At 39.9% G+C, this 27,308-nt stretch overlaps 1 protein-coding gene across 3 annotated transcripts in view; it reads left to right on the forward strand.

Moving 5' to 3' along the window:
• Positions 1-438: 438 nt before the first annotated feature.
• Positions 439-27,308, forward strand: part of LOC106674825 (granzyme K) — a 39,588-nt gene continuing 12,718 nt past the window's right edge. The window contains exons 1-5 of one of the 3 annotated variants that reach the window (XM_024800443.2): positions 454-564; positions 746-890; positions 1,255-1,390; positions 1,839-2,108; positions 2,205-2,479. In XM_024800443.2, coding sequence (XP_024656211.2) covers positions 501-564; positions 746-890; positions 1,255-1,390; positions 1,839-2,108; positions 2,205-2,357 — 768 coding nt within the window. In that variant the 5' untranslated portion in view covers positions 454-500 and the 3' untranslated portion in view covers positions 2,358-2,479. Of the gene's footprint in view, positions 565-745; positions 891-1,254; positions 1,391-1,838; positions 2,109-2,204; positions 2,480-19,833; positions 19,960-27,308 lie in introns of those variants that run through there. The other 2 variants (XM_076891319.1, XM_076891318.1) reach the window with 2 other exon arrangements.

Here is a 27,308-nt window from a genome sequence, read left to right on the forward strand (position 1 = left end):
TTACTGGAGGCCAAGGTAATGCCATCCAGAGTAAGAATCTGCTTAGATACCATATTTCTAAGATTTTCAGGGCCGAGTACAATAACCTCAGTTTGATCTGAATTAAAACATTCCTGAAGTTTACTAAATAATACAAGATATTACAAAGTTACAGAATGCAACTTTGTAATATATAAAAAATATATTTTAATAACAGTAATATATATATATATATAAAAAAAGGCTCTAATAGATGCAAATAGTGCCAGTTATAAATACCCCAGTATATTTCACAAATTAAATACATATGGTTGTTCTGAAAGGGGGTGGAGTTGGGGGAGTTGGGGGTGTAGATATTACTGATACTCCTGACCATAGATTTGAAGGTTTGAGTGAGTGTTGTTTTGCTGACTCATTCGTTTCCACGGTCAGACCACATCCTTTGAGCTGAACATATAAAGCTGAGCATCACAGTGAGTTTCAGTGCATTCAGCGTCTGATCAAAGAGAGAAGAAGAAGAAATGTCCTGCCTGAAGAATTTCAGTCTTCTCATCTCATGTGTGCTCCTCTTCATCATCCAGCCAGGTGAGTGATGTTTTCTACTGTAATTTATTTACCTATTGGTAATTTTAATCTTCATGTAAACGAGCATAATGCAAAGTCACACTGCTGATCTCCTTCAGTGTTGCACAGCAGTTGGTGCAGTGTGTTTGTTTCACTCATCTTTTCTTCATTCATGTGTCCTGATATTTTGTTTCTGTTTCAGGTCGTGGGTCTGAGATTATTAATGGGAAAGAAGTCAGGCTACACTCACTGCCTTTCATGGCTTATGTGAGAAGTGTGACTAAATCTTGGTGTGGAGGGACATTAATCCATCCACAGTGGGTGCTGACAGCTGCTCACTGCACTGGGTAAGAATCTGAGACCTTATTTTAAAAATAATGCAGTATTTATTTTCAACAGACTATTATTCCTTCAGTAACTACCCAGAGGTCACTGCCCTCACCTGTGGTCACGAGCTCTGGGTAGTTACTGAAAGAATGAGATCAGGGCCAGAGCAGCAGGAATGTGCTTTCTGTACATTTAAATTTCTTCATTCAGCTTAAAAAGAAAAAATAACGCAGATTCACCCAAAGCTCAGTAACAGCTATAACCCAGCCATATGTAGTAATACACAATAATAAGGAACTATGATGACTGTTTTAGAAGCCGCTGACCTGTTAACCTTTTAAATATGTAAACCTTCATCACCAGATTGTGTTTTTTCTTTTGCAGGAGTTACTGGGTGATGCTGGGAGCCCACTCCAGAACGAAAAACGAACATTCCAAGCAACTCCGAGTCGTCGAGAAAAGTTTTCCTCATCCTGACTACTGTTGTGCAAAGCACGACAATGACCTCATGTTGCTGAAGGTAAGGTGATATATCAGGGTCTGATACAAATGATGTAAATGCACTGCTTCTTATTTAGCACCTTTCTACTCTACCTGAGCTCTCAGAGTGTTACACAACATGGTTACACTTGTTTTCTATGCTTAAGTGCTTTCTAACACTCACACACACTCACACTCTAACGTAGCATCAGAGCGCATCGTGGGGTTCAGTATCTTGACATGCAGACTGGAGAGACCAGGGATCAAACACCAAACCATCCGATTAGTAGATAACCTGCTGTACCTCCTACAGCCAACTCAGGTTTTGCTCACTTAACTAAAACTTAGTTTCATTCTTTAAATTATAAAATATATTTCAATGTGTGTATAGACACGTTTCAACACATCACTGCACATATTTTATATTTTCAAAGCAAAGTATTATAAATAAATGAGTGGTGATTCAAGACTAAATTTTTTTTTATCAGCTTAACAAACCGGTGTTGGAAACCAGGGCAGTGAAGTGGCTCGAGTTTGGCAACACTGTGAGAGACCCGGCAGCTGGCAGCAGGTGTCTGGTGGCTGGATGGGGACGAACCGAAACAAAACAACCATCAGACGTCCTCAAGTCTGTCAATGTGACTGTGGTCGGCAGGCAGAAGTGCAACTCTCGTGATTATTACAACCACGACCCTGTTATCACTGATGACATGATATGTGCTGGTTCAGATGGTACAAACGTCGCTGATACCTGTCAGGTACGTATGAAGAATACATGTATTTTTCCTTGTTTGAGGTAAATGTTCATTCAGCTCAACACCTGAAACACTGTCATGTGTTTGTTCTTGCTGCAGGGGGATTCAGGAGGGCCGCTGTTGTGCGATGGAGCGCTGGTTGGAGTCACTTCTTTTGGAGAGGATTGTGGTGTCATTAAAAAACCTGGAGTCTACTCGTTTATCTCAGAGAGACAGCTGTACTGGATCAAAACCACGATGAAGTTATTCTAAATGTGTGAAACCACAGCATGATTTGATGTTACATCTGTCAGTGTTGTCTCTGTAGACCTTTATCCATTTCATTGTTCCTCTTACAGTTTATGATAATTTAGTTTCTGCCAGCTTAATATACTTTTTTTTAAATAGATTCTGCACTTGGTTAGTCCACTGCATGAACCACATTTTAGTCCTACTGTGAACAAAATTGGAAACACTGTTTGAAATTTTACCATCTTTCACCACACAAACCAGACAGAAACATGGTTGTATTTAATCATCATTTTTCCAAATAATTCAAAGAACTCCCAGACATGAGTGCTCCTGGTTGTTGCAGATGAGTGCGGCTGCAGTAAAACCAGGGAGAAGCAATTTTTATGTGCACACAAAACCCACGATTGTAATATGAAACAGAGATTATTCAGACTGTCAAACAGACAGATTCAGCAGCTCATATACAACCAACTGAAACTGAAGATGAGGCTTGTGGACAGGTTTGTTGAAAAAGACAAAAAAAACTTGTTTTCTTCATTTTGCATTACTGTTGCTTGAAAACCAAAAAAAACAAACATCTTTTTCTACTTTCTGCTTTTTCTACTTTCTAATAAAGCTGGAGGCATGAATAAAAATACACATTTGCTGTCTTTTTCTTTGATTGTACTGCAGTTTCAAACTGTACCTTTCAAAGTATCATCGTTAATATAATGAGTTTACAGTTACAGTCTAGTTTGAGGCCTAAGAAACATTTTCACTGCTTTTTTCAACTCTTTTGATCAGCTGTAGATTTTCTTGTACAAAACTTTTCTTCAGAAGAAATGAACACAGAGAATATTCACTCATGAGAAACAAAGGAACATGAGAAATACTGACAGCTTCACATGTTGAGGATCTCCTCCTCCTTAGGATTCAGTGACATGATCTTCACACATTCACCTCCATCAACTCTGTCTTTTGTCATTGATTACTTCCACAAATCCTGATTCATTTCTTTCTTTTTGTTAAATTGGCTGAAAGTATCAGTCATATACACGTCTGCACCCAGTGTCCTCTATAGTATTTATGATAATTTGACCACAGGCTTTGAAACAATATCAGCACTCGATCAACAGTTGTCTCTGTGTGTGTTGCCGCGATCACACAGTTTATAAATATCATTACTCAGAAAAGAAAGAGTACTTTTTATTTGAAGTAAATACTTCAGTCAATCATCTCATATATCTTATGATTCTTGGTACTTTAAGTTGTTTAATCAAGACTGAACCAATCATCTGAGAGAGTTTGGGAACAAACAGAAACACGTGTATGCTATGATCAAACTAATCCTTTCATTAGAGGACCGAGGAAGAAGAAAATACCTGTCCTGCACAGAGAGCAGCACTCGAGTCTTGTGTTAGTCATAATAATGTGTGTGTTCATTTATTCCACTGCTTGAATGCCAGTTTAGCTCCTTAGGTAGATGTTTTTATATAATTATTGTTATCATTAATTATCATTGTTACCAGTATTGCTGTGAATTTGGTGGAACTTACACAGTGCCCCCCAAAATATAGCAGAGACTGCCACCTAATGGTGGAGTATAAAACTACATGTCAGTTACATGTAGTTGTCTTTTGCAGGAAACCTTTTCATAAATATGTTTAGAAGAAAACAAATGAACAAATTATTGTTTCACTGAACTTAAAATCTAAAACAAAGGCAGTGACATATTCATTTTTGATGCCACAGAAAGACTTTGTAGCTGCTGTAGCAACCATATACAGTTTGTGGTGTATGTTGTTGCGTGTCTATTCCTGGATTTATGGTTGTCATGTGGGAAGTGTTGAACGAGCAGGACATGTGTTCACTCGGTCGCTGGTGTGTCAGCAGGGAGGCTGGGTGAGTAAGGGGAGGGTGTTTCTTGTTGACGGCTGTCAGTCATCTTGCTAAGTTCAGAGCACCTTGGAGTAGCTTCCTTTTGCTCGGGTTGACTGCAGCATTGATGGATTATTAAACATGCAAATAAACAATTTATGGACCAGTTCTTGGAAACTGGATCAATTTGTTGGGTTGTTACGAGTCATTAGAGCAGTAGTCCTTACTTCAGCCTCATGTGGCTAAATTGGTCATGACAGCAGCATTTTGAAAGAGTTCTCGTACAAACAAAGAAAGTATTCGTTTTTTTACTTCTGTGTCTCGCTTTATTGAAAAGCACAGAATATACATAAAAATGTATTTGTTTTGATGTTTCCAAGCACAAACACTCAAATTTAGACATAAACAAACAAGGAAGCATGTGGAAGAATTTATCCATGTCAACAAATATGTTCAAGCTTAACTTTGAGTTTACATTTAAAATACACCAAGTAGTGAATCTGTTTGGCTGACAGGCTGGATAATCTCACTTTGTTGTTTTACCTTCACGGGTTCCTTCATAATCTGCAGCAAACAGGAGCACTCATCTTCTTAGAGTTAATCTAAGTTAGCTAGAAAAACAGAAATTAAGATTTCTACAATTTGCAGGCTGTTCAACTCTGACTCCAAAGTCTGTGCAGCTTCTCAGTCACCCAGGTCATGACAGTCTTAAGAGCTTGAAAAAAAGATGACTTTCTTTAAGGCTTTTTTCACCTCTCATCCAAGAGGCTTGTTTAGTTCAGAACTGCTTCAAAGATGTCATCACCTCCTGGCCTTTGCAAAGAATACAAGGTTAAAACACATGTAGACTGGGTACTTTGTCAGGTCTGGGATCTATGTGCATCCAGCTTTATGTACCCTCTGCAGTGATATGAACTTCAGTGTTTACAATGCATAAAAGCCAGATCCATGCATCTCCTGTATTGTTTAAACGAACATGATACTCTCAGCTCCTAACACTTCCAAAATCCAGTATAATTCTCACTTGCAATGCTGCGGTTGCATCTGATTTTGGTAACATGTCTATTTATTGATATTTATTTCTGTTTGGCATTGCAGGTTCTTATTACATCTGTTTTAGATGTCTGTATGTGTGTTTGTATGGCATGCAGGTGGTAGCATATTACCTTTTGATTAGCAGCTTGTTTACTGCACTGCTTCACCACACGTGAGATGAAGATATTCAGATGTCTCAGGCACAACAGTTTCTCGTATCTCTGTTTTATCAGGTGTTGAATGCAATGAAACCCAATATGGCACAAAGCCTTTTTGTGTTGATCGCAGCGATGGGAATAACAGAGTTAAAAGTAATAGAGTCACTAACTCCATTACTTTTTTCAGTAACTAATTACTATTTCTATCATTGCAATGCTGTTACCATTAATAAAAAGAAAAATGCAGTGCAGACTATTTTTCAGCACACAGACGGTTGAAGCTTTCTTCATTTTACTGGGAGCTATGGGGGGGGCGGGGGGGCAATCACATGAGTGCTGCTCATTGGCTGAGGGAGAATAAAGTAGTCATGGTAAACCAATCACATTATCAACTTAAGATGACATAGAAGCAAGATGCTGTGTCTCTATTTTTGTGTTAAAAGTGTGGACTTTAAACTATATTAGGGTTACAAATGGTACAAACATCGTTTTCTAAGGACAGCGCTGGCAAGCATTCTCTGCATGCAACCAACAAAGAAAGGAAAAGAAAAAACGTGGCTTTCCTATTGGTGGAAAGATCAATCAAAAAATGGCAACATGGCATTTGGTTGTTTAGGAAGAGGGGAACGTTTGGGAGTGACGGCAGTGAGAGAGAGCAAGTTTTGAGATGTGAGAAATTTGTGATGTTTAGTGTGTTTGGAGTGTGTACCGAACAAGGCACGATAAATAGTTTTTAAAGGTGAAAAGTAGAGGTAAAATCAAAAGTAGTCAAAAACGGACAATTATACCCAGGACCCCAGAAGGTCAAGCAGTTTTTTGAAGTACTGCATTAGTTATCTTTCCTAGTAATTAGTTACTTTTATAATATTGTAACTCAGTTACTTTTTTGAAGTAGTAACTAGTAACTATAACTAGTTCCTTTATCAAAGTAACTTGCCAAACACTGGTTGAGCCTAAATGATGTATCCTGCCCACGAGTCATCAAAACTAGATGTGAATGTGGACTCGTGCATGTTGATACTGTTTTAACTCATGTGGTCAATTTTATCAAAAACAATGATTTTTTTTGTTGCTATGTGATGGAGGGAGTAAATAAATAAATTTACTGTACAATACAAAGCACCTTGAGGTGACTGTTGTTGTGATTTGTCGCTATATAAATAAAACTGAATTGAATTGACAAATAAATATAAGTAGTAAAAATTAGCGCTGTCAGCGGTAATCTCGTTAAAATGACTTGACCGCATTGACGCGATGCCTGTTAACGCCGTCAGCGAGTTAACAGGCATCGTGCCGTGCGAGGCGCTGCATGGAGCTAACGCATTAACGCTGTGCAGCCCTCGCACAGGGCGATCCACATTAACTTGCTAATGGAGATTTGCCGCGTTAACGTCAGTTAATGTCATTTTAACGAGATTAATGCTGACAGCACTAGTAAAAATAAATATCAGCATACACCCCACAAATACCAGCAAACTGTTCTTGTTTCCTTGTTTTCCTTCCTTTCTTTTTCAGTTCCTCTATTTCATAAGGAGCTACTAGTGGTTTCGATGTTAGTCTAGCCATAGCCCCTCTCACTGGGATTAAATGTATAGTATAATTCCAAAAATCTCCTATTTTATTTCCTTTGTACACTTACGGCTTCTTGTTCCAATAACCCATTTTTCATCGCCACGTCCTGGTTCCTCAACACCAGACCTTTAATCCATTGTCTGGGGACCCTTACTTGATATTTGCCCCTGATCTATTCTTCTAAGACCGGTTACGATGGAACCATCCAGCTGCTAAAGCTGCACACTTCTGGACGGAGATCTTGGATGTCATTCCTGCAATCCTAAAAATGATTAGTTACCACTGCTGTAAACAATATTTTTCTTATTCCACTATAAACAGCATTTTCATTTTACATGTTTATGAACAAAGTGTTGTATATATGCTCGTGTGCCTCCTGACTGAAAGGAATATGCATTAAATACACCAGCAGAAGAACATTTCACTTTTACCACCAAACAGTTTATTTTCATTATGCAAGGATCAACAGTTTTCCATATTAAATATGGACCTGCACTTACAGAGTACAGAATAAAAGCAAAAACTCCTCACAAGTAGAAAAAAATGAAAATAGTTTTATAAAACTGTATACCTTAGAACTGAAGAAGCTTCTCGGATGAGAGGTGAAACGTCTTCAAGTAACTTAAAGAAGTCCAGACGCTTTTCTTTGCAAGCTCCTTTGACAACATTGTATAAAGAAAGAAAAATAAACTTTTGTTGTGACCATTGTATCGGCATTGTAAGATTCAATGCTGTTTGCAGGTGTTCCCCAACTCTCTGTGAATGGTACTCATGGCTGCTGATCAGTGGTCATGAGAATTTGCATATAATGATGAAGGAACTGACCTCACAACAGGTGCTGGTTTCAGTCATGATGCAAATGTCCTGTTTATAAGATTGGGGAAACCTGCAGTCAGCTGAGACTGAAGAAGTCACTTGGATGAGTTACGAAAGGTTTTTCCCACTGAAAACGTCCAGATGAACAGAATCAACCTTTGGGGAAATTTGTTGGGCAGTTTTTTCTTGGCCTTCAGACAATAATTCTGATTGTTACAGTGCCAAACAGGACAGGCCAAAAAAAAGAATCTGAAGGTTAATATTTCTAATTCTTTAAATATATTTGCTTATTATACTTGTTTTTAACAGACTGAAAGAAAACAGTGTCCTTCAATTTTAATAGTTATAAAGAACACGGGATCACATGTGTGCACACTTTAATGTATTGACTGTGAGTGAGGACATAAATATGAAGCTGCTGGATTTATATTTATAGTAGCAAAAAAATAATGTCAGCAAACATTTTACTGATATCAGCAGGATAAACATCTTTGCAACTTTACATGTAAACATAAATTTCCAGATCATGTTGACAGAAATCAAATCAGTATTTTAGTTTTTCTTTCGTGGCTCTTGACAGAGGCGGTCGCACATTTTCCCTCTACCTCATCTTTGCTGCTTGAACACGGAACACACACACACACACACACACACACACACACACACTCACACACACACTCACACACTCCGAACGCCTTCGAAGTTCATGTCTTCTGTGTTGTGAGATGTGATGATTCATGTGCTGAGGTGTTTTTTTCTGTTCTCAAACTGATCTCCCTGTTGGAGCTCAGTCTGGGGGGAGTTCTTTTTTTCTCCTTGTCTTTCTTCGTGTTGTGCATTTTGCATTGTTATACCTCTCTGACCTGTCTTCCCCATGTGATGTTTGTGTAATGTATGTATGGTCAGAAGGGTCACATGGCGCTGGCAAAGGTCGGCAGCCTTAACAACAAATAAAGGGACTAATAAAGGTTATCTTATCTTATCTCCTTTTACAGTTTTTTACAGACGCTAGGACACATTTCTCAATACTTAGGTCACTTTTGCAAAACTCCTCACACAGTGAGCACAACAGAAGTCTACGTGGGCTAAACTGAGGATCAGTTATCATTGTTTTGGCACAAAATGCATTCAATGACTACATCTCTCAAATTTCATGAATTATTTTCTCACTCAGACACAACAGCTGCCAAAAATCTTTGTACGGACAGGACATTTTGCATGTGCTTACATACTGTTGTCAAAGCTGTTAAACTTACGGCCAAAACAATAACATAACGCAAAACTGAATAAGACAGCAAAATTCAACAGCAATATTTTAGTGAAACATATTGTACAGTTTTTCTCAGTCGCTTTGGTGCGTTCCTCAGAACACCATTAACATTTGCACAGCAGTTAGTGCATTTCCCAAAACAATTAGTGCAAACTGCAAAACCTAGTGGATAGCCTGCAAAAGCACGTCACATGCACAGAATTGATTATCCATACCTCAAAAGCAAGTATCCATGTCAATGAAACTGTCAGTGCCATCAAAATGAAAAGTCTTGACACCATCTTTATGAACAAGATAGTCAAATGGCATTGTCATGTTTCCACTATGACAGTTTATAATTTCAGTGTTTCCCATTGCAAAAACAATTGGTGACACCTGAAAATGCTGACGACAGCACTATGGCCTACCTGTACAGCCATCTGAAATGTGCAGTAAAGTCACTGTAGATGTTATGGGAGTCTTGGGAGTAACTGAGACACTGAATACGTACGTTTCACATTTCCATTGTGTAGAAGTGTTTGTAATCCTACAGAATTGTGCAAAAGAAAAATATGCTACAGTCACCTGTTCACTGTAGAATACATGTAAACATAAAATCACCCATTTGGTAGAGCTGTGCACTAATGTGAACAATAGACAGCACATGTAACAGTACAGTAAATCATTCTGGCACATCCAGACGTTCCTGTCTGTCTGGCCACATATTTTCATCTACATCACAACAGATGTTATCCCTCGCAATGCAGCGAGGAAAGTATCTCCTGGAGTGGCGAATCCATCCTCTGCAGGACCCTGCTGTGATGTCGTCACATGCTGCATCCATGGCTGCTAGCAGGGCCATTTGCTCATGTGGATGCCGGTCATAAACTTTCCACCTCCAGGCAGAGAAAAACTCCTCTATTGGATTAAGGAATGGGGAATATGGAGGGAGATATTCAACCAGAATTCTGTCATGTGCTGCAAACCACTCTCTGACCTGATGGGAGTGGTGGAAACGGACATTATCCCAGACAACAACATACTTGCTGAGTTGGCCTCCACCTCTCTCATTCTCAGGGACTAGGTCCCTGTAAAGAGTGTCTAAAAATGTCAGGAGATGTTGGGTATTGTATGGACCAAGAAGGGGGATATGGGTGAGGACGCCGTTGTCTGAGATGGCTGCACACATGGTAATATTCCCTCGGCGCTGACCAGGGACTTCAGTGGTTGCCCTCTGTCCAATGCGATTCCTTCCACGCCTTCTGCCTTTGGCCAGATTGAAACCTGCCTCATCAACATATATGAATGTGTGCAGTGTTTCCCTGGCTTCCAGCTCCAGTACACGCTTTAGAGAGAGACAGAAATGCAGTGTCACAATATGCCTGTGTACAGTAACAAACAGTAATGCATGCATTCTGTAAAACACATTGTAGAGTATGTGCTGTGGAATTGCAAGTGTACTGCATGAAACTACGAAGTACTGTAAAACAGTTTGCAGTGCAGAACATAGAAGACCAGCCTTACCTGCACATACTGGTGACGGATCTCCTTCACCCTGTCACTGTTTCGTTCAAATGGCACTTTATACAATTGCTTCATGTGGATTTCATTTTTCTTGAGTACTCTGTCAATTGTTGAAATTGAAACAGATTCAATATTGCCAAATACCGTGTAATTCTCTATGACAGCGCTTTGTATGTCTCTCAACTTTATTGCATTGTTTGCAATGACCATTGCACAAATGGCTTCTTCTTGCTGTGGGGTAAAAAGGGGCCCTCTTCCTCCTCCGCGAGGTTGTCTTACAATCCTATGTGGTGCAGAGTGAACTTTTTGTGAAATTGCAAATACAGTACAGTAACATGTGATGTGTCTGAGATGGCACAGTACAGTACAGTGTATTACTGTTTGCATACCTGTTTTCCCTATGGAATGTTTGAATGATTGAACTGACAGTAGTTCTTCCAATATTGGGTTGCACCCTTCGACCAGCCTCCTCCATGGTGAGGCCGTGATTGACAACATGGTCCACAATTGTAGCCCTTATTTCATTAGGAATCCGCCTATATCTGCCTCTTCTCCCTCTTCCCCTTCCTCCCCGCATCCTCACCCCTCTTCCACGGTGCTGATCTTCCATTTTGTGTCACAGAAGTGTAGAAATGGTACACACTAGCTCCCGCGCAGTTTATATATGCTTGCCAATTGGGGATTCACAGGATTCATCCATAATTGACAGTGAACAAGTTGTTTGTCATTGGTTACAACTAAACTTTCACACGCCTCCTCATGAGTGACAGCTGTAATTCACCTGAGATCAATTGTTCAATTTCGGAGACATTTCCAGGAACAATGATACAGGAAGGTATAGGATTTGCTTGACAGATGGCCAATATTTGGCATGTGATAACTAGTTCAACAATTTTGTGTGTGATGACTCAAGCAATGGATGTATGACTATTAGTTTTATTGGGAACGACTATTCAGCATCCATAGGTATGATTACTTTTGACTGACATGACATAAGCAAATGGAAATGTCAGAAAGCAGCAGGGAAATGTATGGAAGCAACTGATTCATGTCCAAAATCATTTGCAGTTTGTTCAGAGAGAGGAGAAATTGCTACTATGATGTGCACAAATGACTGAGTGTTGTGAGGTTGAACTAATAGTTATGGGAATTTCAATTCTGAGCTGAGAAACGCACCAAAGCGACTGAGAAAAACTGTAAATCTAAAAATGCAGTTTAACCAGCCACAGCTGATTCTCATTGTAGAGGAACATCTACACAGGTGTTACTCCTTCAATTTCATTACAACAGGAGACAACTGCTGAATAGGTTTGTTTTGTGATGTAAACATGGACCCAGCCAGAAATGGAGAAGTGGCTGAAAGAGGAAGAAGAGTGGCTGGGAGGGGGCGAGGAATACGTATGTGTGGTGGAAGAAGAGGAAGATCAAGAGCTGTAGTCTCAGATGAGATCAGAGCTACTGTAACTGATCATGTAGTAAATCATGGTCACTCAATGAGAGAGGCTGGTCAGAGAGTGCAGCCAAATCTGCAACGCTCTACAGTGGCATCTATTGTTAGAGTTTTCTGGCAAACTAACAGGTAACTTGTATTCTGCAGGGGCATTTGCACATTTCAGAAGTAAATAAGCTTTTGTGTAATTGTTGTTGCATTTCTGCTTAGGACTCAACGGTTACCTCACACAGGAGGGAGAGGACGGATGTTCACTGATGTGCAGGAAACTGCCATTGTTGATATGGTCATCAGAAACAATGGGATAAAACTCACTGAAATTAGACAAAGAGTCTTGGCAGACAACGTTACTTTCGCAAATATTCACAGTGTGAGCATAACAACAAAATCTAGAGCCCTGAAAAACATCAGGTCAGGATGAAACAGTTGTACACTGTGCCTTTTGAGAGGAACTCTGAACATGTCAAGCAACTCAGGAACCAGTATGTCCAGGTAAGATCAGAATGAAATACAGATCTGTTTTTGAACAAAACCAAACACACACAAAGACAACTTTTACAAATTTACTACTGTAACAGCTCATGTTGCCCTGTGGATTTATGTTAGAGAGTCATGGAGATTGAAGGCAGGCAAAACACCACATTTTCATCTTGGTGGATGAGGCAGGTTTCAACTTGGCCAAAGCACGTCAACGAGGGAGGAATGTGATTGGGAAGAGAGCCACAGTGAAAGCCAACATCACAATGTGCGCAGCAATATCCACTGATGGACTGCTGCTACACAGACCACTGATTGGGCCATACAACACTGAACGGCTCCTTGCGTTCCTGCATGATCTCTATGGAAGGGTTGTGCTAGGTGGGGAAAGGGATGCGGAGAGAAGGAATCAGCCAACATTTAGAACTGTATGGGACAATGTGGCATTTCATCACTCCCGTGCAGTCACCGAGTGGTTTGCAGCCCATCCCAGAATGGAGTCTCTTTTCCTCCCACCTTACTCTCCATTCCTCAACCCCATAGAGGAATTCTTTTCCTCATGGCGGTGGAAGGTTTACGACCATCATCCACATGATCAAATGTCCCTCCTGGATGCAATGAATGCTGGATGCCTGGAGATGTCAGCAGAAGATTGCCAGGGATGGATCAGGCATGCCAGAAGACTCTTTCCCAGGTGTATTGCCCTAGAGACATAAGATGTGATGTGGATGAGAACCTGTGGCCAAATGGAGAAGACCGAGTAGATTAGCATTACTATTGTATGTGTATCAGTGGATGGTGTGTATACAAATTCTTGTATTTTGGGATTAGTGCAAAAAAAATAAAAATACATAAACAAATATTAACGAATTCTGCATGATGTCTGATTCATTCCAGTAACATATATTGAAATTATAAACAGAGATGTGTCCTTGTTTTACACAAGAAAACACTGTGTAATGCTACATGTTGTTAGTGTTTTTTAGGTCATTGTTTTGTGGGTGACAAAGTGTGTTTGTCGGCTGTCAACCTTTGCTAGTGTTCTGGAAGAATGAGTTTATTTGAGACCTGAATGAAGTGTTTTGGTAGTTGTAGTGCATTTTGAATGTGAAATGAACTGCTTTGCCAAGCTGACGGTCAGTTAGGAGAATTGTGTGAAGAGTTTTGCAAAAGTGACCTAAGTATTGAGAAATGTGTCCTAGCTGCTGTAAAAAAAAAACTGTAAATGTTTTTCCTTGTGAAATTTCCTCATATAATTTTTGTGTTTTTAAGGAACTAGAGAACACGTAGACAGGTTTGCACTTTAATGAGACGAGAACGTGATCATAGCCCAAAAAAATGATACAACACAAAATATTTTTGTAATTCACATTCATGACATTCACAAAGGAAAGCTGTTTCTTAGAGAGCAAAGCTGATCCTCTTTGGAGGTGTTATGATACACAGAAAGAAAGAAAGAAAGCAAAAAGTTTTTGTGCTTAAACTTATGTGACAGTCACACAGTGTTGTACGTAATGGCATAATACAAAAAAGTGACTTAAACCTTTACATGCCTCACGTAACGCGTTATTAAGAAAAAAAAACTTTGTGAGGAATTATAAGTGAAGCACTTTCTCAGGACATTGTGTAACTTTATTTTCTAATTTTCCTAGCAAACGCGCTACAAAACTAAACGAACTGCAAAAATAACTCAGCTATTGCTTTCTTATGTGCACTAGTGGTGTTAGGTTTGATGTATGTGTTGTAGGTCGCCATTTAAAAAGCTAGAATGCTTCTGTTTGCTCTCTATGTAACCCACGCGTATGAGTACGTGCACGACCTTCATTAGGGGAACAAGCAGCCTTGAGAAGAACAGATTCTACTCAATGAAGGAAGCCACCTGGCTGGGATGAGATACCGAAAACATCCTGGGAGAGCTGCAGTCAAATCATATGACCACAGACATTGTATAACCATGCTTGCACAGCACAATCACACTTTGTAACCTAACTTCTCATAGGTAATACAGCAACAAGCTTCATGAATATTCATGTGTGTAACCAATAAAAACAACCTGTGGGTTGGAGACAACTGCTTCCCTCTCGCGAGTGAAAACTTGAGCTCTGTGCGACCTCGTTCCTGAGTGAGTTTCTGTTTATCCAGCAGTGTCAGGGGTAGAACTCTGACAAGTGGCATCTCGATCATCAGTGATTAGCTCAGTTTGTAAGACAGAGGACCGCTGCAACACTTTTTGGGCATGTTAAGTGTAGTAATAAACCACCAACACCAACATTCCTTCCCAGAAATCCTCGAAGGGGAGAGTGGTCACTGGTATGTTTCCCACAGCAACAATGCTGGTTGTTCCATCAAAAAGCAGCACTGGGGAGGAGAGAGGCTGCCTCTCCAGGTATAGCGTCTTCGCCCGGCTATAAAGAACAAAATAAGTACAAATTCTTCAAGATCTTAAATCAAAGCATTGATGTGAATCCAAACAGCTTAAGACACAGAAAACACCATCAAGAGTTTACAGTTCTCCAACTGATTTACTATTGGAACAAAACTAATAATTATATAAAATATCTGATTGCATAAATGTGAAATTTTTTGAAATGTATTAATTCTGAACATTAATATTCTTCAATTCTCCTGCAGGTTTAGATGTGTCCTTGATCCATCACAGCTGATTTAAATGGCTAAATGACCTCCTCAACATGTCTTGAAGCTCTCCAGAGGCCTGCTAATGAACTAATCATCTGAAACAGGTGTGTTGACCCAGGGTGAGATTTACAGTTTTTTCTGATTGCTTAAGCCCTTTTTTTGTAACTATTGGCTAATTTTGCAAAACTCTTCACACAAATAAGAAAACCTGTCACCCAATCATCAAAACATTGTAGTTCTCTTGCAAAAGCAAACACAGCTAGATTAACTCTCCACACCTTCGTAAAAATGGTGTTTCCGTATCAAACAGTACACACAAGCCATCATCTACTAAGCACACAATGCGCCAACTGCACACTGATGGTATGAATACAAAACACATCTGGCTTTTGCTTTCTCTGTGCACAAGGTAGGCTATGTCAGTTTGAGCTCATACTTCTGTCATAGATCCATAAGCATAGAGGGATCCAAACTTCAAGTACTGGTGTTTATTCAAACACATCAAAACAAACACAAGTGTTTATTTCCAAGTATAGGATTATTTGCAGTCGCCATAATGACTCTATGGGTTACGTGGTCTGCAGTGAACATGCTTCCTCTGCCCCAGCATCTGGTCATCTAGCAATTCTGTAAAGTAACAATTTCAGTATTTTTACATCAATGGTATTGGTGTGTTTCTCATTGGCATACGGCAGTGCTACAAATCTTTGTGCGAAGTGACTGTACTCACCGATTCTCATTTCAAGATGTCCTTATGGTGCTTGCTACAGTGTAGCGGCTCGAGTTAGGCTGGACCCGTTGGCCAGCTACCCTCAGGGTCATTCCACGGTTGATTACATGGTCCACTATTGTAGCTCTGATGTCATCAGCAATTCTATTTCTTACTCTTCTTACCCTTCCTCTCCCCCCCCTCATCTTCCTCTCCCCCCTCCTCGTCTTCCTCTTGCTCCTCCTTGTCCTTGTCGTCCTCTTCATCCTACTTCTTCACCTCCACGTCCTCTTCCTCGGCCTCCTCTACTTCTCACTCTTTCTGCTCCCTCCATTGTACTCCGCACACACAGCTTACCTGTATTATAGTGCTTAGGCTGATTGCAAAGTGAACTAATTATCTAAAACAGTTTTCACATGTGAAAGTGTGCCAGACAGTTGGCAAGTTAGTGTTAATGATAGCCATACATGTGTATACTTTTGCTAGGAGTGTGTTGGAAATTTGGTAATTGAGTGTTGTGCAGTGAATTGTGCCTACAGTTTTGCAAAGTGTGTGTTACAAAATTGCAAACTGAGTGCAAAGCAGTTTTTGTGCTTTTAGTTTTGCACACTCAGTGAGTGGTTTTGCTATAAGTCTGAATAGTTTTAGGAATTGTGCTACAGGAATCACAGTTAGGGTTTAAGCATTCGGAAAAAACTGTAAAACCTGCAGGACACCGGCCCTCGAGGCCTGGAGTTCGACAACCTTGCAGACCATTATCCATTTTATCATTTCATTGTTTCTTTTATATTCCATTATATTTTTAGCTTCTGCTTGCTTGCTATAATTCTTACACACTCTGCACATATAGAGTATGATAGCAGCCCTCTGTTGGTTAGTCCATTACTGCCATTGATGGAACTTAAAGCAGGTACAACGTGGCACAAACATTAACTGGACCCCTAACCATTTTTTTTTTTTTTTTTTTTTTGCATTTCAGTATATAAAACTGAAAACAGGAAAACTGGAAAATTACTTTCTCTTTTCTCTTTTTTTGCTCTTGCTTTTTTGTCACTGATGCAATAAATCAAAGGAAAACAGTTTTTCTTATTGTTGTTTTGTTTTTTGTACACACAAAACTCATAAAAGTAAGACAACAACGTAAGATTATTCCGGACGTTGGCCACACAGACTCAAAAATGAGAACTGCTTGTGCATGTGTTGACAAAGATACATTTTTGAGCACGCTTTCTTTGAAAACCCCAAACAACAACATTTTTAGTAGACTTATTACTAGTTCTACTTTTAAGTAAAGTTGACACAAAGTACGAAAGACCATCGATGCAGAATACTTTATCTTATTACTTTCATTGAGTCTCCTCCCTCCAAAGATAAGAGAGAAAATATATAAAATATAAGGCAGAGACAACCAAAGGAAACAATAAATACACCTGTCAATAAATTACCTGTGTTTAAATGCAGATATAGTTACTTAAATTTTGTTTTGCATTGTTGGAAAATAATATATATATTGTATATTATATATCATTATATTGTATATACCACAACAACAGTCGACTCAAGGAGCTTCATATTTTTAAACCGAGATCCTCTAATAATAAACATTATTCATTGTGAATTATTTTGACTTCGACATTCAGGGCTCTGCATGGACAAGCACCAACCTATATCAGAGATCTTTTACATCAGTACATCCCCAGCAGGTCACTGAGGTCATGTGATCAGGGCTTGCTGGTTGTCCAACATACGAGGCTGAAAACAAAAGAGCATTTGTAACTGTGGCCCCCAGACTCTGGAACTCCCTTCCTTTGAGCCTGAAGACTCAGTGATTTCATTTTTTTTAAAAAGATAAAAACTCATCTTTTTAAACTTGCTTTTGGTTGATTTCTGTTTTTGTGTTTTAGCTTTTCTGTGAAGCACATTGTGATTTTTGTCTTGAAAGGTGCTATACAAATAAAAGTTTCCTTACTTTACTTATTGTTAAACTCTACAAAAGAGCATTCAACTCAACTGCTTTAGGTAACATTCTGATGTGTACTCTGTCTTATTATGGGGTTTTTACTATGATATTTAACCCTAACCTCCTTGCCTCCAATTGGTAAAATTTATAGCTTGTGTGTGTGTCAGTAAAATTTCTTTCAAAGTCATAAAGTAATATTGTTTATTGTTTCTTCTTTAAAACAAGAAAGCAATGGGAGGCTGGCGCTGAATATCGTAAGGGAGCAAAACTCTGTAAATTGATGTATTCATTAAAGCATCACGTTAATAAACACATTATCTCAATTTTTTTGAGATAAAGATTCAGACACAATTGGGGGAAATACATAAAGTAAATTATTGGAATTAAACAAGTGCAACGACACATTGAAAGTTACCTAAAAGGAGCAGGAGGGGTTACGGACGCCTCTAAGAGAAGAGTCAGACGTCCCACACCAGCTTTCTCTGTCTCCCTCTGTTTATGTTGGTCTTTGACCTGCATGTGCTTACAGTCAACACCCCAGTGGAGTTTTGACATCTTTATGTTTTTAACAGCTAGCATCGAACGCTTCTCCTGTGATTTTTATGTTTTGACTCTAACTGGAATCCAAAAGTCTGAATCAACCTCTTTCCAAACAGAAGATGATCTGCAAGGCCTTTAAATTTGCGACCCGACAGTACCCAGTTTAATTTAGGTTTGCAAAGATGAAAAAGATTTAATGTGTTTATCAAAATCAATTGAAAGGTACTGCACACAAGATACTATGTTTGTGGGCTGAGCCCCCTTAAAACTTTGACCCTAGACTCGCCCCTGTAAAAGACAAATGGCATTTTCACTCTTCTTTCAGTGAGAGCACACACTGGGTATTGTTTCCATCTATGCTGTGTCGGGACATCCACGGCACTGTGATTTCAGTATCTCAGTAAACATTGTGCAACATTGTGTATTTTCTCATCATTTACCTCCACACACAGTGTTTAACTTTTTTAGGATTATAACCTGTAGAAACTCAATCCTGACAGTGTGGACCTGCACTCAGTGCTGCTTGTGTAATGCAGCTGCTTAAACTGATGATCCCGACATAATCTTATCAATCCAATATTGCATATCTGCAAACAGTCACAATTTGTATTGCATCATGTAAAAAAACTTACATAACACAAATAAACAAAATCATTATTTATGATAAATATGACCACATGTAATGAAACACCAACAGCTTGCATCATTTCCTGTTTCCCTTTTGATGACTCACAGTTAGAACACATCCTTTGAGCTCAACATAAAAGCTGTGCACCCCATTTGTTATGAGCGGCTGTGTGCAGACAGGAATAGGACCCAAGATGCAGACTCCAGAGACAGATGTGAACTCAAAACAGCTTTAATGTTAAACTCAAATATAACATAACTGGAAAAAATCCAACTAAACTTACACCGGCAGACTGACAGAACACACAGCTAGGTCAACGGTAGATCGCAACACAGACACAGAGAAACACAGGGCTTAAATACACAGAGGGAGCAATCAGGGAATGAGTAACAGGAGGGAAACACAGCTGGGACAAATCAGAACTGACGAGACAAGGAAGCGTAAACTGAACACACTGAGATAAGACAGAGACCTTCAAAGTAAAACAGGAAACACAAAACACAGACTGAACAAAAGACAGACTCACATGCAGGCACTACAGAGGGAACAGAGACGTGGGACCAGGGCAGACACAGACACTGACTGGACACGGGGATATAGCCGACAGGGGAGACAGCAACTAAGGCTAACACAGAGACATAAAGCAAAAGACAGAACTCTAACAAAGAAACCAAAGACTAGAAATTATAAATAATAATAAACTCAAAAACCCTGGGTCAACGACCCAGGCATCCTAACACCATTCAGTTTCAGTGCACTGAACAACTGATAAGATAAAGCATGGTATAACCCAGGTCATGACCTTAGTACGTCAGAGCAGTATGCGTCACGTGATAGAGTGGTTATCATGTGTGAGATGTGTCAGCAGTGATGTCAGCAGTGTGGACTTGCTTCAAACTGAAACTTTTACATTTCTGTTTTCGATGCTTAATTGAGCATTTGGAGCCTCTCTATCTGCTGGCAACCTGGCATTTCATCTCAGAGGAAGCTATCCCAGAAAAGTACAAGCAGGTGTGTAAGTTCATCTCTGAATATTTGGAAAGCATTCCCATGTTTAGCTTGACATCTGATATCTGGAGTGCAGATGTTTGTCCGTTGTCATTGCTAAGTCTGATTGTAAAGTGGATAGATTCAAGTTTTATTTGCAAAAACAGTGTTACAGCTTCCTGGTTCTGAAGGTGGACACACTGCAAGAAAAACATGCGCTTGAACTGGAAGAAGCTCAATTAAAAGCAAGAAAAGAAGCATTGGCTCTAAGAACTAAGTTGGTTATGGCAGATGCAAAAATGCAAATTTTCCAAAGATAACGTCTGCATTTATAGACAAGGCTCTTAACTGGTCACTTTTAAAGTCTGATGATGCTTCAGCATTACGAGCTTATACATTCTTTCTAAGTTGCCTTTTAGACTTCGGCAAATACTAGTTGTTGATATAACAGAAAAGTGCAATCGCAGAGCAAGTGTGGTATCGCAAGAAATTAGTAGGTTATATAAATATATGAGTATGCATAATAGTTATTATTCATAGATACCTACATCCTAAGTTCCTGTTATTCATCTGAAAGAAACAGAATGAGTGTGTTGTTACAATGGTAATGCCAGGAGAGGCAGTATTGGTTCTGTGTTACATTAATGTGTAAGGATGTGGAAGAAGAGTGTGTCCTGTAGGAGGCAGTAGAAAATGGATGCTCCTGTTCTGTATAAGCACTGAAAAGAAGGTTCAGTAAACCAGTTGCAACGATACTTCATTGTAAGTCTCAGTTATTGTATTTTTATTTTTTGAAGATGCAACAACAAGATTTAAAGATCTTCTTGATTTTCTTGAAAAGCAAACAGGAGCTGCATTAGATCCTGTTTTTGGAGAGAGTCACAACACAAAAGAAAAGATGGCTTCAAAACCATCAAAGACACCGTTTAAAACTAAAAGCAGTAGCTTTGCTACTTCTGTTGCTGTAGTTTCAGAACAGAACAATGACAAACACAAACTGGAACATATTCAAATAAGTCATGAAGATAAAGGCTTAGATCAAACTCGGTGCTTGTTTTGTAACCAAAATCATTTTTTGGACGTATGTGACTCATTCAAACTAAAAGCCAACAAAGAAAAGGTGACATTCCTTAAGAGTAAAGGTTTATGCTTTGGTTGCTTACAGAGAGGCCACATGAGTAAAGCTTGTCCACATCGTTTGACACCTGTAATAAAAATCACCCTACTGTTGGCAAAAAGAAAGCCGTGTTTCAAAGCTACCCTGGAGCCCCGGACCCTTCCTCCGGTGAAACCACCGTAAATAAACACACTATCAGTTTTTGCAAAAGTCTCCTGGTCTGCGCCTGAGTTCATTTACAAAACCGTGTCAGTTTGACTGCGTTTTGGGCGTTTACATGTGGAAAGAGATATTTTTCAAAACTCCACGTGTGGACGGGATTTAAAAAAAAAAAAAAAAAAACGAAAATGGAAAATCTCTGTTTTTCAAGCATACCCATGTATGTCTGCTTCCACACACACACTGAACTTTTCATACTGTGACAATCGGTGATGCTCTGTGCTGTATTTTGTAGGCACTATGTTCCTTTAACCACACAGTTCACTGTAAGAACTGGAAAATATATAAGAATGATTCAAAAGCACGTGTTATTCATACATTAGCAAACTGGGAAAGTGTTCTTTTAACCATCAGTGATTATTGTTGCAACATAAATAATTCAGCGCTTTGACAGAAATGACACACATATGATACTTAGCATTCATCTTAAAGTCGCCTAGTGAGCTAGTGACTACTAATGAAAAACCTCTCTACTGTTAAATAATGTCTACACTATTATGTTTTAGCCTTTGATGAAACTGCTGTGTCTACAACTATTCTCAGTAAATATTAAGGTTTTTTTCATCATTTACCACAAATAGTTTTTTCAAGCTGTTTTGTGTTTTGTCTGAATTACAACACAGCTTTAAGAAACCCTTATAAATATAACTGATAATTTCAGTGACGTACTTACTCGTCTACAGCCTGTGATAAAGTGTGCTCTATCATATCAAGAGTCTAAAATGGTTATTATTAATGATAAATTTGACTTAGTAAGATAGACAAGTGGATTGATACATGCTGATGTTGTCCCTGTTTCACAGTTAGACCACATCCTTTGAGCTCATGATGAAAATCTTTACACCACACTGGGTTTCAGTGCTTTTAACAACTGATGAAAGCCAGATGATAAGAAATGTTCTGCCTGAGAAATAAAGTATTTTAATGACTTCCTTGAACGGTTTGTTTTCCAGTGTGCATGATTTTACAGCATACATACATCTACTGTATAATGACTACAAGTGCACAACTTTATTCTTAACTTTTATAATTCACACGAAGTAAAAAGCATAGAGACAGGCTCAAATATATACATGCACTCGCACTAATATGCTGCTCAGAAAATTAAAAGAACACCTTTAATGAGAGTATAACATCAACAGAATTACATTTCTGGGAATGTGCTCTGTTCAGTTAAGAAGCAGAGGGGATTGTTTATTAGTTTCAATTGTTATGGTGTTAATCAAATTAACAGCTGGTGCTCTAAAGGGGAAACAATGAGACAGCCTCAAAAACAGGAATGGTTTTACAGGTGGAGGCGACTGAAATTTTTCCCTCTTAGTTTTTTCAGACAGGTTTTTTTTCTTCACTGGTTTTGCATTTGACTGGGATCAGTATCATTACTGTTAGCATTACGCCGTACCTGAACCCTACAGAGGTTGCACAGGTAGCCCAGCTCCTCAAGTCTCAAGAGCGTGGAGGAGTCATGGGGGACAGTCAGTTACTCAGCGAGAGCTGAACAGGGCTGTAGGTGGTTTTTAACAGTTCAATACCACCAGTATCTACTGCTTTGCACAAGGAGGAACAGGCTGAGCTCTGCCAGAAACAAAATCACCTTCAACAGGCAACTGGTGTCAATGTTTCTTACAAAATGTTCAGAAAAAGGATTTATGACATTAGACTGAGTAGCCAACATCCCCTGGTAGGCCTTGTGCTTCCTGCCTGCGACCAGGTCCACCACTGATAGAGGACCTGCCATTGTCAGCCCTGTGTTTTTCAGAGATGAGAGCAGGTTTGCCCTGACCACGTGTGACAGATGAGAGGGTCTGGAAAAGCCACGGAGAACGTTATGCTGCCTGTAACATCATTCTGGTCTGGTGGTGAGTCAGTGATGGTCTGGAGAAGCATCCATGGAGCGACACACAGAACTTTACAGGCAACGGTATCCTGACTGCCATTAGGCATTGGGATGAAATCCTTGGAGCCTCTGTCAAGCCGTTGGCTGGTCCTTCGCTGGACTCTCTGTGCAGCCTTCACCACTGATAGGTTTATGCTACAAACCTATTCGCTGGAACGTTCAAGACAATTCAGTTAATGTGTGAACCCATAAACGACTTCCCTAAACCTGCTGGTCTGCAAGTCCAGCAGTTCATCTAAACAAAAGGCACTTAGACTAAAACAGACATAGATACGTTTATCCTACCATAAAACAATAAGAGAAGGTACGACCTCTTCTCGTGACCCCAGGATGTGAGTGTGAATGCCAGAACAGAGTCTTTGCAGACTATTAAGGATCAACCCTCTACCAACGTGAATTTGATTATACAACTCTAAGCATATATGACAATCCAATAATATAAACCTGACAACCACCCTCTGTAGAGCTTTCCTCTCTGCCACAGTGCAGTTTCTGTGCCACACGTTAATGCCATGAAGGTGGTGGTTGAACAGGTGGCTGAGCTAATCAGTGACCTGAGCCTCCAGCGAAAACGGGAACAGGTGCGTCCCCTCGGATCACTGGCGGACCGGTCGTAGCCATCTCAGTTTGGAAGCTGTGGGACACTCCCTAGAGCCAAACGAGACCCGTCAAAGGACTCGTGCTCCTGGGCACGCCTAGCCTCCTGCCTCACCCCCTCCTTGAGGAAACTGCGGGCTGCTGATATCACACGGAGTCCACTGGGTCCATAGTATGGTCGGAGCGTACTGTGACAGTTTGCGAGGGAAACCATGTGGAGATGAAGAGTGTGGACCCACACGCAGACGATGCAGGGAGTGAGTTTTATAGGTGAAGTACAAAACAGAAGCTAGAATGGCGTGGACCAAACTGGGAAAACTACAAACAGAAAATCAAACCTGAAACACGAGGAGACTGAGGCTGAGAAAACACAGAGGAAGACCAACAGGACTGACACACGGAAGAAATACAGGTGAGACACAGAAGCTCCGACGAAGAACAGAGGCAAACACACGCTAATATACACACAAGGAAACAAGGAAATGGCACACAGGGGGAAGACACAGCTGATGCTAATTAGATGAGACTGGGAGGAGGTGAACCAGAAAACATTACCATAGAACCAAAAACACTAGACAAAAAACAAGGGAGGCATGGAAAACACTAAACACTGAGAATAATCACAAATAAGCCAAAATGAACAAAACCACAGAATATTAATAAACCTCAAACATAAACACGGAGTCCGGACTATGACAATCTCAGCATCACGGACAGACCTAAAAGACTTTCTTTTGAGTATAAAAAACATCTTTGATGAAACTGCTGTGTCTGCAACTATTCTCAGTGAATATTAAGAAATTGAAACTGTTTGTGGAAGTTAAAGATGACAAAAAACACAATGTTTTTCCAGCTTTTTTCTGTGTTTTCTGAATTACAACACAGCTTTAAGAAAGCCTCATAAGTAAAACTGAGAGTTTCAGTGACGCACTTACACATCTACACGCTGTGATAAAGTGTGCTGCGCCATATAAAGAGCCTATAGCATCTAAATAAAATGGTTATTATTTATGATAAATTTGACCTCAAGCTTAAATAATATCAGCATGCATCAGCCCAGTTGTCTCTTTTTTACTAATTCATATTTAGACCACATCCTTTGTGCTCATGATATAAATCTTTACATCACACTGAGTTTCAGAGCTTTTAGCGCCTGGTAAAAGACAGATAAGAAGAAATGTTCTGCCTGAGAAATGTAACTATTTTAATGACTTCTTTGAACTGTTCATTTTCTAGTGTGGCATGGTTTTACAGCATACAGGCTCAAATATTTCAGCACTCACTAACATACTGCTCGATAATTAAAAACTTGTTTTGGAATTTGGTAGATCTGTGTCACTACTGGTAGCATGAGGCCATACCTTGACTCTACAGAGGTTGCACAGGTAGTCCAGGTAGTTATTTTAGAAGAGCTAGACAGGGTTGTAGAAGGTCTTTAAACATTCAGCAGGACCAGTATCTGCTCTTTTCTGCCATGAGGAACAGGCTGAGCACTGCCCGAGCTACCAAATGACCTCCAGCAAGACACTGATGTGAGTGTCTTTGACCAAATGTTCAGTAAAAGACTTGATGAGGGTGGCCTAAGGCCCCGGCATCCTCTAGTGGGCTCTGTCCTTACTGCTGGGTCCTGTGGAAACATAAACATATAATATCAGAAATAGCAGGTCCACCGCAATCGTGGCTCAAGAGTTGGGAGTGTCCTTGGGCAAGACACTTCACCCGTTGCCTACTGGTGGTGGTCAGAGGGCCCGGTGGCGCCAGTGTCCGGCAGCCTCGCCTCTGTCAGTGCGCCCCAGGGTGGCTGTGGCTACAATGTAGCTGCCATCATGTGTGTGAATGACTGAACGTGTAAAGCCCTTTGGGGTCCTTAGGGACTAGTAAAGCGCTGTACAAATACAGGCCGTTTAGTACTGCGTCGTGTTTTTCACAGATGAGAGCAGGTTTACCCTGAGCACATGTGACAAAAGTGAAAGGATCTGAAAAAGCCGTGAAGAACGTTGCCTGTAAAATGATTTTGCATGACCAGTTTGGTGGTGAGTAACTGACGGTCTTAGGAGCCATCAGGTATCAGAATGTCAGACTCTTCAAACTTTTACTTACAGTTTTTTTGAGCAGTATGTTTAATTAAAATTGATTTCAGTTCAATTGTATTATATAGCGCCAAATCACAACAACAGTTGCATCTGTCTTGGCACTGGCTCCATGTCTTGTTACGACATCAACATGTTGTTCATTACAAGGTGAGGTACTCTTTGCATGCGTCAGGTTTTCCCGAGCTAACTGACATGCAAGGTGGAGCATTTCCCAGAGTCTGCTAACATAATCAAGGACATTATGTTGACTTTCAGAAGTCTCTGACAACCAATTCTCCTTCAGAAGCCAGAGGGGACTACGGACCACATGTCCAAACACCAGATCCGTGGTGCTGGACCCCAAGGATTCCTGAGTGGCCTCCTTGATGGCAAACAGTAATAATGGCAAACCAACACCCGACTCTCTTGTGCAGCATAGTTTTAAAGGTTTGATCAAATCTTGCCAAGGCACCCTGACTCTCCGGGTAGTATGGACTGGATTTGACATGTTTTATCTGCAACTCATCAACAACCTGTACAAACACCTTTGAAGTAAAATTGGTTCCTTGGTCTGTGTAAGCGCCAGACGTCTGCTTTATATTTTATTTACGATTGAGTTCATGTTTGTTTTATTATTCATAGATTCATTACATAAGTGCAGTAGTAGCATGAAACCCTGTGTGAGAGGGAAGGGGAGGAGCATGGACAGAGAGGTTAGGAGTCTCACGGTTTTCTGACCGTGTACACAGCTAGTATTGGATAACTGCTATTTTTTGGAATTTTCATGCCTTTTTTTTGGAAGGAGTTCATTGTTACATCCTCAGTTTGTAATAAATAAAACAGTCTTCAAACCATAATGCAACTGGAAGCATTTCTTTTGGAAACCAGGAACACGCGTCAGCCATAGACTCCCCTTTTTTGAACTTGGTTTATTGGAAATTACCCTACATTTAGTCAGAAAACCTTCTTGCTCCTTTTTTGGGAAAAGGAATACTGAAAAGGATCATGTTTAGCAACGCCGTGCACTGTGGATTGAAGGCAATAGCCTACTTGGAGGAAGAATCACGGTAAGCAGTGAAAACAAGCTTTGCTACTGTGGAAATTTGTCATAATGCATGAGAGTGATGAAGAACTAGTGTGTGGAAAAAGAGAACCAAAAATGACAGAAAAGGCTGTCGAGGAAAAGCTGCACAGGTTGACCCAGTCTAGAAAGGCTAAGCTAGGCCACCTAACTAGCCAAGCTAATCAGCTCGAACGGCTAATGGAAGATGATGCTAACGTGAATGCTGTTAAGCAGAAATTGCGTTTAGACTACCAAGATTCATTTGGAGAACTGTGTAAGATGAATGATAGTTTGAGAGTATTAATGCATGAGGAAGAATTTGAAAAGGACCAAAGTTCTTGGTATGAACCTAATGCTAGTCGTATTCGTGGATTTAAGCAACATGTGGAAACGTGGGTTAAAGCAGCT

The sequence above is a fragment of the Maylandia zebra genome, linkage group LG12 (genome assembly GCF_041146795.1).
Source record: "Maylandia zebra isolate NMK-2024a linkage group LG12, Mzebra_GT3a, whole genome shotgun sequence".
Classification (NCBI taxonomy): Eukaryota; Metazoa; Chordata; class Actinopteri; order Cichliformes; family Cichlidae; genus Maylandia; species Maylandia zebra.